At 35.1% G+C, this 13,643-nt stretch overlaps 1 protein-coding gene across 2 annotated transcripts in view; it reads left to right on the top strand.

Moving 5' to 3' along the window:
- STX3 (syntaxin 3) overlaps positions 1–13,418 on the top strand; it is a 113,011-nt gene extending 99,593 nt beyond the window's left edge. The window contains exons 8-12 of one of the 2 annotated variants that reach the window (XM_053692290.1): positions 138–275; positions 785–895; positions 1,172–1,282; positions 3,077–3,200; positions 10,325–13,418. In XM_053692290.1, coding sequence (XP_053548265.1) covers positions 138–275; positions 785–895; positions 1,172–1,282; positions 3,077–3,163 — 447 coding nt within the window. In that variant the 3' untranslated portion in view covers positions 3,164–3,200; positions 10,325–13,418. The remainder of the gene's footprint in view (positions 1–137; positions 276–784; positions 896–1,171; positions 1,283–3,076; positions 3,201–10,324) is intronic. The other variant, XM_053692289.1, reaches the window with a different exon arrangement.
- The last annotated feature ends 225 nt before the right edge of the window (positions 13,419–13,643 follow it).

Raw genomic sequence — 13,643 nt, forward strand, 5'->3', positions numbered from 1 at the left:
CTTGTATTATTGTATTTTCCATGTACATCTTGCTTTTTGTTATGTACTTGTATGTTGATATTACCTGAATAAAAAAACATTTAAAAAAAAAAAAAAAACATAAAAAATCTCTGTTCCTCCTTGTTTTCTTTAAACAGATAATAAACGACTCACAGATTTCTCGTCAGGCTTTAAGTGAAATTGAATCCCGTCACCGAGATATTGTACGACTGGAGAGCAGCCTGAAAGAGCTTCATGATATGTTCATGGATATTGCAATGTTGGTGGAAAACCAGGTAAAACTAGGGGGGGAGGAGTATGTTGGGGTAAATGTTAGATTTAATCTTGGACCTAGTAAAGTGTAAGGATGAGATTAGATCAAGGTGGCGTTGGGGAGAATGGGGAACTGAAAAGAAGGGGCATTTGAAGTTGTGAAATGACTGGAGGTCACATTGTCCTTACAATACTCAGATCTCTGAGTTTTCATATTTTCTACCCATAATGCTTTGCACGGAGAATGAGGCTCATCATAGCTCAGGTAATTAAAATGGTTGCACATCTGTCTGTGTATGTTTATGAGTCACTGGGTTGGTAATGTACGTTAGTGATTGTGAAGTGAAATGCAGTATGAATGCAAAAGTGTGTAATTTTGTGGAACTTGTGTGTCAATGAGTATGTTTGTAAATGAAGACGATGCTGAATTCATGTACTTACCACTGCATAATGAGTATTGTGATTTTGTTGTTCCTGGCACTAGGATCAATGCAAAATTGACAATGTTGTATGTTTAATGTGCTTCCTGCAGGGGGAGGTTATAGATAATATTGAAATCAGCGTTACAAAATCTGTGGAACACGTAGAGAAAGCTCGCGAGGAAACAACAAAAGCTGTAAAGTATCAAAGCAGAGCACGTAAGGTAAGAAGGAAGAGTTTGATGAAGGTCTAAGTCAGAAACAGGTTAGAAGGCACATGGGAGACGTGGTCGGACATTCATGGATATGGACACTGACTTGCATTGCACATCATATCTTTTCCATATTACTCTTCTTCCCCATTCTATTTGTACCCTATTTTCTTTTTAACACCTCTCATTTTCTATTTCTCAATCCTTCATTGTATAACTTCTGACTTTCTACTATATCTTCTTCTCTTGCCTTGTATCCTTTCCCCTATTATTTTTTTCTTTATAAAGGGTGCTCTTATAGACCGTATAGAAAATAACATGGATGAGTCGGTGGGTTTTGTGGAAAGAGCCGTGGCCGATACAAAGAAAGCTGTAAAATACCAGAGTGAGGCCAGGAGGGTGAGAAACCACCCCAACTAGCAAAATATATAGTTACCAAACCTACCCTGTAGTCAGTGTCCTGTAGCTATCCCTAATAAAAATCCATACAATTACTCCCTCTTGTCTTATCCCATAGCTATCCCTAAAAACATACAATTACTACCTCCCTTGTCTTAGCCTATAGCTATCCCTAATAACAGTCCATACAATTACTACCTCTTGTCTTATCCCATAGCTATCCCTAATAACAATACATACAATTACTACCTCCCTTGTCTTATTCCATAGCTATCCCTAATACCAGTCCATACAATTACTATATCCTTGTCTTATTCCATAGCTATCCCTAATAACAGTCCATACAAGTACTACATCCTTGTCTTAGCCCATAGCTATCCCTAATAACAGTCCATACAATTACTACCTCCCTTGTCTTAGCCCATAGCTATCCCTAATAACAGTCCATACAATTACTACCTATTGTCTTATCCCATAGCTATCCATAAAAACAATCCATAAAATTACTACCTCGTCTCATCCCATAGCTATCCCTAATAACAGTCCATACAATTACTACCTGGCGTCTTATCCCATAGCTATCCCTAATAACAGTCCATACAATTACTACCTCTTGTCTTATCCCATAGCTAGCCCTAATAACAGTCCATACAATAGCTACCTCCCTTGTCTTAGCCCATAGCTATTCCTAATAACAGCCCATACAATTACTACCTTGTGTCTTATCACATAGCTATACCTAATAACAGTCCATACAATTACTACCTTGTGTCTTATCCCATAGCTATACCTAATAACAGTCCATACAATTACTACCTCATGTCTTATCCCGTAGCTATACCTAATAACAGTCCATACCTTGTGTCTTATCCCATAGCTATCCCTAATAACCGTCCATACAATTACTACCTCATGTCTTATCTCATAGCTATCCCTAATAACCGTCCATACAATTACTACCTCATGTCTTATCTCATAGCGTCAAACCCTACCAGGAATTCTAAATATGTTTCTCTTTTCCCAGCTAGACCCAATTAGCTTTGAAAAACCTGTTTTACTTCTTGTATCTGTCGTCTTCTCTCTCTGATATTCTTCCTTTCACTCTTTTTTTTTCTTTTCTTCTTTCTGGCAGTGCACTAAGAATATTACCAATTTTTTTTAATCTAAACTACTACAGACCTAAGTTTTCATATGTACACAAGGGGCATCATATTAGAAGTAACATAACATACATGCTGGGACATAATACAACAGAAATGTATAATCATTAAGCTGCATTCTTATTCTAGCATAGGTGACTTGGCACACAGACGTCAAAGGTTAATTTTATACTTACTAAGCATTCTAATGACGGCGAAATGGAATAAATAATCTTAAAAGTTCATAGACAAGAAACCCAATTTTTTTCTTTCATGATTCAGATAGAGCATACAATTTTTAAACAACTTCCCAGTTTACTAATATTATCGTATTTGCTTCATTCACTTGGTATCCTTTGTTAAAGAAACTGCAATGCACATGAGTGAACCAATAACCTGAGGCATATATGTGCAGCCACCAATCAGCAACTCATGGGCCTACCTAGGTATGCTTTTCAACTAAGAATACCAAGAGAATGAAACAAATTAGATAATAGAAGTCAATTGGAAAGTTGTTTAAAATTCCATGCACTCATGAATCATGGGAAAAAAACACATTTGGGTTTCATGTCCCTTTAAATACTATTTCTGTTGTCATATAGTGTCTGTTTTAAAGAGCTCAGTATATTCCTTATTTTAATGTTCCCTCCCTCAGAAAATGATCATTATTGCTGTGGTAGTAGCTGTGCTACTAGGAGTTGTGGCTCTGATTATCGGATTGTCTGTGGGATTGAAGAAATGACTCCAGATCTCATCCCTATATGGGAAGACATGCACTTGTAAGTAGAGAGCAGCTCATGGAATTGAGGGAAATTGTTTACAACAGGAATATGTCAAATCATTTTTGATGGGTTATTTAAATTAAAGGGACAGTCAATACCAGAATTTTTGTTGTTTTAAAAGATAGATAATCCCATAATTACTAATTCCCCAGTTCTGCATAACCAACACAGTTATAATTATACACATTTTACCTCTGTAATTACCTTGTATCTAAGCCTCAGCAGACTGCCCCCTTATTTCAGTTCTTTTGACAGACTTGCATTTTAGCCAATCAGAGCTGACTCCATGGTAAATTCACGTGCATGAGCTCAATGTTATCTATATGAAACACGTGAACTAATGCCCTCTAGTGGTGAAAAACTATCAAAATGCATTTAGATTACAGGCAGCCTTCAAGGTCTAAGAAATTAGCATATGAACCTCCTATGCTTAGCTTTCAACTAAGAATACCAAGAGAACAAAGCAAAATTGGTGATAAAATTAAATTGGAAAGTTGTTTAAAATTACATGCCCTATTTGAATCATGAAAGGTTTTTTTTGGACTTGACTGTCCCTTTAAGAGGTACAATACAATTTTTTTTTGAAAAGCTTATCAAATGCTTTATCAGCAACAAAACAATCCCCATAGACTTTCATGGAGAAAAAATAAATATATAAATAAATAAATATATAATGTCCTAAAGGGTTAGAATATAACACATGAGGCTGGATTACAAGTGAAATACAACCGATAGCGCTAGGGGCATTACCCTTTTATCTGGTTTTATGAAAAGAAAAAGTGGATGGAAAAAAGGTTTACAAGAAAATCTTAAAATGGAGTTTTTTTTTGTTTTAAAGTGCGCCCAATACATTTTAATTTGTAGGACAGGAAGCGCTATTAGCACTTCTATTACAAGTGGTGAATTAAGTGTTGCGCTAGAAAGTTTTGTGCTTTGAGAGACCTGACAAAGTGTCAACGCTTGAAAATATAAAAGTATATTAAAATAAAGTATTTCACTTATATTTACACAAATTAAAGGCAAAATAAAGGTTTATTATTGAAAAACATTTTTACAATAGTGGTTTAAAGGGGCTTAGTATATGACAAGGTGTTGTACTGGGAAGGGTTAATAGGTGTTTATGTATGTGTTTTTGTTATCTGTATGTGTGTAGTGTTTGTAACTTAGATTTCAATAACAAACGTGGTATAAAAGTAGGAAGAGAACTTACCTGATATATAATGAGAAAGAGAAAATGTGTAAACACACAGAAAACTCCTCTAGGGGGTGCTCTCCAAATGACAACCCAAATTAAAAAACAAATCCTAAAAAACACAGGTAAATACAATGAATATAAAAAAATAATAATAAAAAAATCAGTAAAAAATGAAAGTCCTAATCAAATCCCAGGATAAAAAAGCAGCTCTCTGATATAGGATGGTCGGGGTCCCGATGATGAAGATAATCTAGAAAAAAGAGAGAACACAGAGGCGCTAAATGGCCTAATACCTTCAGATAATCAATGATACCTAATAACAAATGGCTACTCACAGACGAAAAGCACCACAGTGGTGCTAGTGAAGCAGGCTGGCACTTCACAGTAGTCCAGCTAACTGATATAGGGGCACACTGCTGCAGAATGAAATCCAAGATGGCCACCGGAATGGGATTCCTATAGAGATGGGAATAAAGGAACCACAATAGCCCAACACAGTTTGACTACAGCCATTTGTTATTAGATATCATTGGTTATCTGAAGGTATTAGGCCATTTGGTACCTCTGGGTTCACTCTTTTTTCCAGAGAACTTACCTGAGTGGAGGTTTAACAAACCTTCTGCATTTTTAGCATGTCCCATAGAAGTCTGTCATGTAAGGGGTTAGTGTGCCCCAGACTTTTGATCAATCGCTAAAATATTACTTTCAACTAGTACCATAAATGCAGAAATTAAAGCTATAGTGACTATACTCAAGCAATGTTAGCACACAATAGCCCTAATATTTTTGAGCTCCACGTGTAATCTGGCCCATAGTGATTAAAAAATTAAGCATATGTTGGTTAAACAATTACTGGGCTCTGGTGATTAAATTATATCTGCTCAAGCAAGAGTATCCTTAGAATCCGATCTGTTATCGCTTGATGACAAATGTTGTCCTGATTATCCGAGAAATAGAGGATGGAAGGACATCTTTGTAAATTAAGAAAATGGAATTTGGAAGCACTTTTCGATTTAATGATAACACTAATAATTTTACAAGAGTAACATAGTTATCTGTACAGACAATGACACTGATTCACATTGAAAAAAATACGGATGCATAAAACTAAACAAAACAAGCTAAAGGGATATTTTACTGTAAAAATGTCTCCCATTTAATGTTTTCCCAATGATACATATTACTTGCTGTGTACTAAATTGTTTGCAAGAAGCTCCTTCACCTTTATTTTGTTATTTGAAATAGCTCTGTTTGCATGTTGAAACCACCACCTATACTAAAAATATGAATACAGCTGTATTTTCTGTATAAAACTATGTAAACATGAGACAGGAATATAAATTATCCTCACAGTTGGGGGTGAGACTGAGACAGATTTTCATATGTGAAAAAGCTGATTTTGCACATTGAACCCCCCAGCTATACAGGGAGTGCAGAATTATTAGGCAAGTTGTATTTTTGAGGATTAATTTTATTATTGAACAACAACCATGTTCTCAATGAACCCAAAAAACTCATTAATATCAAAGCTGAATAGTTTTGGAAGTAGTTTTTAGTTTGTTTTTAGTTATAGCTATTTTAGGGGGATATGTGTGTGTGCAGGTGACTATTACTGTGCATAATTATTAGGCAACTTAACAAAAAAACAAATATATACCCATTTCAATTATTTATTTTTACCAGTGAAACCAATATAACATCTCAACATTCACAAATATACATTTCTGACATTCAAAAACAAAACAAAAACAAATCAGTGACCAATATAGCCACCTTTCTTTGCAAGGACACTCAAAAGCCTGCCATCCATGGATGCTGTCAGTGTTTTGATCTGTTCACCATCAACATTGCGTTCAGCAGCAACCACAGCCTCCCAGACACTGTTCAGAGAGGTGTACTGTTTTCCCTCCTTGTAAATCTCACATTTGATGATGGACCACAGGTTCTCAATGGGGTTCAGATCAGGTGAACAAGGAGGCCATGTCATTAGATTTTCTTCTTTTATACCCTTTCTTGCCAGCCACGCTGTGGAGTACTTGGACGCGTGTGATGGAGCATTGTCCTGCATGAAAATCATGTTTTCTTGAAGGATGCAGACTTCTTCCTGTACCACTGCTTGAAGAAGGTGTCTTCCAGAAACTGGCAGTAGGACTGGGAGTTGAGCTTGACTCCATCCTCAACCCGAAAAGGCCCCACAAGCTCATCTTTGATGATACCAGCCCAAACCAGTACTCCACCTCCACCTTGCTGGCGTCTGAGTCGGACTGGAGCTCTCTGCCCTTTACCAATCCAGCCATCTGACCCATCCATCTGGCCCATCAAGACTCACTCTCATTTCATCAGTCCATAAAACCTTAGAAAAATCAGTCTTGAGATATTTCTTGGCCCAGTCTTGACGTTTCAGCTTGTGTGTCTTGTTCAGTGGTGGTCGTTTCAGCTCTGAAATATGGCCAAACTGGTGGCAAGTGGCATCTTGGCAGCTGCACGCTTGACTTTTCTCAGTTCATGGGCAGTTATTTTGCGCCTTGGTTTTTCCACACGCTTCTTGCGACCCTGTTGACTATTTTGATTGAAACGCTTGATTGTTCGATGATCACGCTTCAGAAGCTTTGCAATTTTAAGAGTGCTGCATCCCTCTGCAAGATATCTCACTATTTTTGACTTTTCTGAGCCTGTCAAGTCCTTCTTTTGACCCATTTTGCCAAAGGAAAGGAAGTTGCCTAACAATTATGCACACCTGATATAGGGTGTTAGACCACACCCCTTCTCATTACAGAGATGCACATCACCTAATATGCTTAATTGGTAGTAGGCTTTCGAGCCTATACAGCTTGGAGTAAAACAACATGCATAAAGAGGATGATGTGGTCAAAATACTCATTTGCCTAATAATTCTGCACTACCTGTAGTTAGTATGTCAATACCTAAGTTATAGACTTTGACTTTATAGAGAGAAGTAACACAAGCAGGTCTGCATTTCATGTTTATTCAGAGAGACCATTTAAACAGGAGTATTCTTGATAACAATAGGTGAGGGTTTTAATGAGCAACACCAGCTATTTCAAATACATAAATACAAATGAAGGAACAATATCCAATATATTCCAATATATTCAATCTTCTGATACTGGTATAATAAGTCATTTGGAAAACATTAAGGGGAGACACATTTTACAGTAAAAAGTAATATGAAGATGGATACATGTATATTAATTTAATATAATATGATATATGTATATTATATCATAGTAGACTGCTTTCTTTTATTGTAACCTTTTTAAAATGAGATTATGTACTAAGAGTATCACAAAAAATTCTCAGACTATCTTTCTGTAAGAATAAATTATTAAAATGATCATGAGAGATGCCATATGTGTCTCAAAGAAAAAAAATCAATGATACCTAATAACAAATGGCTACTCACAGACGAAAAGCACCACAGTGGTGCTAGTGAAGCAGGCTGGCACTTCACAGTAGTCCAGCTAACTGATATAGGGGCACACTGCTGCAGAATGAAATCCAAGATGGCCACCGGAATGGGATTCCTATAGAGATGGGAATAAAGGAACCACAATAGCCCAACACAGTTTGACTACAGCCATTTGTTATTAGATATCATTGGTTATCTGAAGGTATTAGGCCATTTGGTACCTCTGGGTTCACTCTTTTTTCCAGAGAACTTACCTGAGTGGAGGTTTAACAAACCTTCTGCATTTTTAGCATGTCCCATAGAAGTCTGTCATGTAAGGGGTTAGTGTGCCCCAGACTTTTGATCAATCGCTAAAATATTACTTTCAACTAGTACCATAAATGCAGAAATTAAAGCTATAGTGACTATACTCAAGCAATGTTAGCACACAATAGCCCTAATATTTTTGAGCTCCACGTGTAATCTAGCCCATAGTGATTAAAAAATTAAGCATATGTTGGTTAAACAATTACTGGGCTCTGGTGATTAAATTATATCTGCTCAAGCAAGAGTATCCTTAGAATCCGATCTGTTATCGCTTGATGACAAATGTTGTCCTGATTATCCGAGAAATAGAGGATGGAAGGACATCTTTGTAAATTAAGAAAATGGAATTTGGAAGCACTTTTCGATTTAATGATAACACTAATAATTTTACAAGAGTAACATAGTTATCTGTACAGACAATGACACTGATTCACATTTAAAAAAATACGGATGCATAAAACTAAACAAAACAAGCTAAAGGGATATTTTACTGTAAAAATGTCTCCCATTTAATGTTTTCCCAATGATACATATTACTTGCTGTGTACTAAATTGTTTGCAAGCAGCTCCTTCACCTTTATTTTGTTATTTGAAATAGCTCTGTTTGCATGTTGAAACCACCACCTATACTAAAATATGAATACAGCTGTATTTTCTGTATAAAACTATGTAAACATGAGACAGGAATATAAATTATCCTCACAGTTGGGGGTGAGACTGAGACAGATTTTCATATGTGAAAAAGCTGATTTTGCACATTGAACCCCCCAGCTATAGTTAGTATGTCAATACCTAAGTTATAGACTTTGACTTTATAGAGAGAAGTAACACAAGCAGGTCTGCATTTCATGTTTATTCAGAGAGACCATTTAAACAGGAGTATTCTTGATAACAATAGGTGAGGGTTTTAATGAGCAACACCAGCTATTTCAAATATATAAATACAAATGAAGGAACAATTTCCAATATATTCCAATATATTCAATCTTCTGATACTGGTATAATAAGTAATTTGGAAAACATTAAGGGGAGACACATTTTACAGTAAAAAGTAATATGAAGATGGATACATGTATATTAATTTAATATAATATGATATATGTATATTATATCATAGTAGACTGCTTTCTTTTATTGTAACCTTTTAAAATGAGATTATGTACTAAGAGTATCACAAAAAATTCTCAGACTATCTTTCTCTAAGAATAAATTATTAAAATGATCATGAGAGATGCCATATGTGTCTCAAAGAAAAAAATAAAATTTGGGAAACAAAGTGCAAAAAGTTTAATAGTCTATAGGAAAAATATTTTACTATTAAAGGGACATGAAACCCCCATTTTTTTTTTTAATTATTCAGATAACGCATGCAATTTAAAACGACTTTCTAATTTGCTTCTATTATCAAATTTTCTTCATTTCTTCTTGGTATCATTTGTTGAAAAGCAGGGCGATAAAGTTAGGGGCATGCATGTCTTGAGCACTATCTGGCAACAGTTTTGCTACAATGTTCCCCATTTGCAAGCGCACTAGATGGAAGCACTATTTCCTGCCGTGTAGCGCTCCAGACCCCTATCTAGATATCTCATTTATACAGAATACAATGGGAAAGAAGCACAAGTGAAAATAGAAATAAATTGATCACTTATTAAATGCTGTGTGAATTACAAAATCATTGTTGGGGGGTTTCATATCTCTGTACGTGGAAACAGGTTGACCTGCTAAATAGAAATAAGCACAGTTCTTGGCTGGTGATGTTCATGGTAATAGGATACTCAGGTCTGAAAGATCTAGCTCACTGGTTTTCAAACCTTTCCTCGGGTAAACCTGGTTATTTTCCTGCTCTCCTCCAAGGTAATCCAGAAAACCTGGCCTGTTGAGGAGCCAACAGTTGAGGTTTTCAGGATTACCTTGGATGAGAGCAGGAAAATAACCAGGTTTACTAATCAGCCGATTATTTCACCTGTGCTCCAGTTCAGATATCCTCAAAATCTGGCCTGTTAGGGAGAGGCCTGAGGACAGCTTTGAAAACCAGCGATCTAGCTCTTATATTTTTCTAGGATTTGAAAATAAGTTTCTATAGAGAGAGGTACAACCTTATTGCAAGATGATAGTCCTATTATTTTTTTTAGTTTTAAGATGTTATATTATTATGGTGTCACAATAATCCATTTTCCTTTTGCTCTTCAGTCTATTTCCTCAACTTTAACCAGCGATTGATCCCAGCTACCTCCCCAGCCTCCTCCTGCCTTATAACAAACACTAAAGGCTGTAACCCACCCTTCACTTTCTGTTGGGAATGGATCCAATCGCCTGCTTGGAAGACCCTCCCTATGTAGCCGCTCCTGTGTTCCTCACATTGACCATATGCTGCTATATTTACCAAATCCCTTCCTCTAATATTATGGTTTTTCTATATCACTTTGTAAACGATGAATCTACGTGTTTTGACTTGGTGAGACAGGAAATGTTTCTGTTTTAAATCGTTAATGGTGATTATGGAATGAAGACTGAAGATCGCAAAGACAGAAATGTTGAGACCTAGTGTTACTCCGTCAATAATGGAAACTGGTCAGCAAAATTCAGCAGTTTTTAAATGTAGTTTTAACATATAATGAATCAGTCTATTTATTTTACTAATTAAATATTTCAATTATTCTTACAAGTTGAACAGTCCTATTTTAAGATAAATAAATACATTAAAATGAAATATTTATTATCCAATAGCAATCTGCAAAATCATCTATTTGGTGATGTTGCCACTTTTTATATAAAATATTGTTTAGCAATTTTTTAAAGAAAATTAAAACTCTTAAAATCAGCACAATGTTATTAAAAATAAGCAAAACTATACATTGTTACAAAAAGACTCCCAGATGGGTTATAGAAATGGATCATCTACAAAACATTTATGCAAAGAAAAAACTAGTGTACAATAATCCTTTAACCAACCCCCTAATCTAGTACACCAGAAATAAATATCACAATACTCAACCTCTAAGAATCCAAAACATCTCCAGAGCATCTGAATGATTTGGGGAAAATAGAATGATAGATTATATTTTATTTCATGTTGATAATGTACATAACAATCTATACCACAAATGTGTTGGTAAATATGAGCTTTTAAATATCAAACCAACCTAAATTAGCTTTTACCCAGTAGAACCAAAAATGATGAAGTGCACTCGCTTTTATGAGACTTGCAAAACTAAATATCAAGTGATTGTTAGATTCAGTAGAAAGAAGCCATATTGGAATTATGAGATTAAGTGTACTTTTGTTGTGTTACATAAAATTTGTCCTGTGCATTTGGACTTTTCAGCACTAAAAAAATGCTAAAGATGAAGTCTGCAAGAAGCATCCAGCAATTTTTGGAGCCAGATTTCTTATTGTGAAGATGCAACACATTAAGATCTGTGCAGATCTGTGTGTTGCACTTTCACAAGAATAAATATGGCTCCAAAAATTGCCGAATACCGCTTGGGGCCTTAATCTTCGGCATTTGTTTAGTGCCGAAAAGTAATGAAGTAAAAACTTTAGTAAATCAGGCCCTTAGTGAGAATTACTTGATAATCATCAATATAACTTGCTACTGACACACTCATTTGATATTTATGTTTTTACATTTTGTAAATATAAAAAAAGTTAAATGGTGCCTAAGGAGGTAAATACATATTCACAAATTAAATGAAGGAACACTCCCTCTCTTTACCTCTTTCTCTTTCTCTATTTTTCTCTCTCACTTTTTCTCTCTTGTCTCTAAGTCAAACTTTTTAACTTGACCTATTTTCATTTCTCCCTAAACATCTTCTCCACTTGCAGAAGAAGATAATGATTCTGATTTGCTGTGTAATTCTGGTAATTATCCTAGCATCGACAATTGGAGGAATCTTTGCTTGAGGTGAGAGTAAGAAACTGTCAAAATGAAACTGGCATCTCAATACATTTGTCAGAGGAATAAAGACAGTCAAATAGGGCTGGGAAAGCATCTAACTATAGCATTTACTTGGTATAAGAATACTGTATATGTATAAATCTGTATATATTTAGTTATTTTTTTAATATATGTTTTTATGGGTACCTCATCTAAGTTTTTATTTCTAATCAGGAATCATTGAAATAAATATTGTTGTCTTATGAACTTTCTAAGCAGCATTATTGGAACTGTTGCATCAATGTTTTATTGAGATGTTTTTAATTTTCTTCAAATCATAATGTCATTAAAGGGACATCAAATTCAAAATTGAAATGCACATGAATACATTATAATTTTAAGCAGAATACAATATTCTTGTATTGGCACAATAGCTTGTAGTAAACGTTTTCACTGTTTCAGATTTTAGTATACATGGGGCATATGTAGAATTCCATATTGTCCTGTCAGATATATTTCTAAATCGCCTGGATTTACACTACGATCTTGTGGGGATAAGGGTTGTTGTCAATGATAATTAGCATAAGTAATACACTTTAACTTAGTTTAAAATCAACCCAAGTTTAAATTTCTATTGTTTGTTGTTTATAAACAAATTTCTACACTCTTAGATGAAATGTCACCATAAGAGGACATATTTCTATATATATATTTTTTTTTGTTTTACTTTTGTCTAAACCTAAAATATACTGCCCATAGTTGAGGACCAGCCCTGTGCAGGGTTCTTGCTGGTTGGTAGGTCTGCTTTCTCTCCCCCCAAGCTTTTCTGGCCAGGGCAAATGTCCTGTTTTTTGTAGGTTTTTTTTTAGGGATAGTCACAGTTGCGCCAAGTAAATGTCTGCAGTCTTGACTTTCCTTTTACAGCCTCACCCACAAGCACCGGTTTGCCACCACCCACAATCCTCCTATTTGAGAGAGCCTTTGGGACAGGTTGAGAGATATGTATGCGTACATATGTCCTGTGCACCCTCATTCAAACGTAGTGCCTTTTTAGTGATAACGTTTACTTTTGAATTTGTGCTTATACATTAGTACTGCAAAAAATACTTCTATTCCAAAGCAAAATGCAGTCATGTCCCTTTTAAAAGCTGTTTATAACTATATGCTATAATAAATCATAAAAGAGAGATCAAAGAACTATCAATTAAAGCAACGCTGTCATGTATTCCAAATTTCTGTTTCTCTTTTTTTTCTTTTCTTTTTTTCTTCTCCTTAAATTGAAACTTTTGACTGGGAAAAAAGCAGAGCCAACCAGTTCAAAGAAGGGAAAAGAAGCTGTGGAGAGACAAAGAAAATGAAAATTATGCAAGGATATTAAATAATGCCATTAAAACTTTTGTGAAATTATTTGCTTGTGTGTTTTCTCATGTACGTTGGGGATTCTGGATCATGTTTATAACTGTGCATGTGAATACTCATAAGGGATAAACCTTCTATTGCGTCATTTTGTTTACTAACTTAACCAACTAAATAAATAAAACACATATAACTGTTTTGGGAAAAAGACCGATCACGTTTATTAAAATGCAAACTTTATCAACTATTTTATAGTTTAGGCAACTTTTCAATAAC

This window comes from Bombina bombina, chromosome 9, assembly GCF_027579735.1.
Source record: "Bombina bombina isolate aBomBom1 chromosome 9, aBomBom1.pri, whole genome shotgun sequence".
Taxonomy (NCBI): domain Eukaryota; kingdom Metazoa; phylum Chordata; class Amphibia; order Anura; family Bombinatoridae; genus Bombina; species Bombina bombina.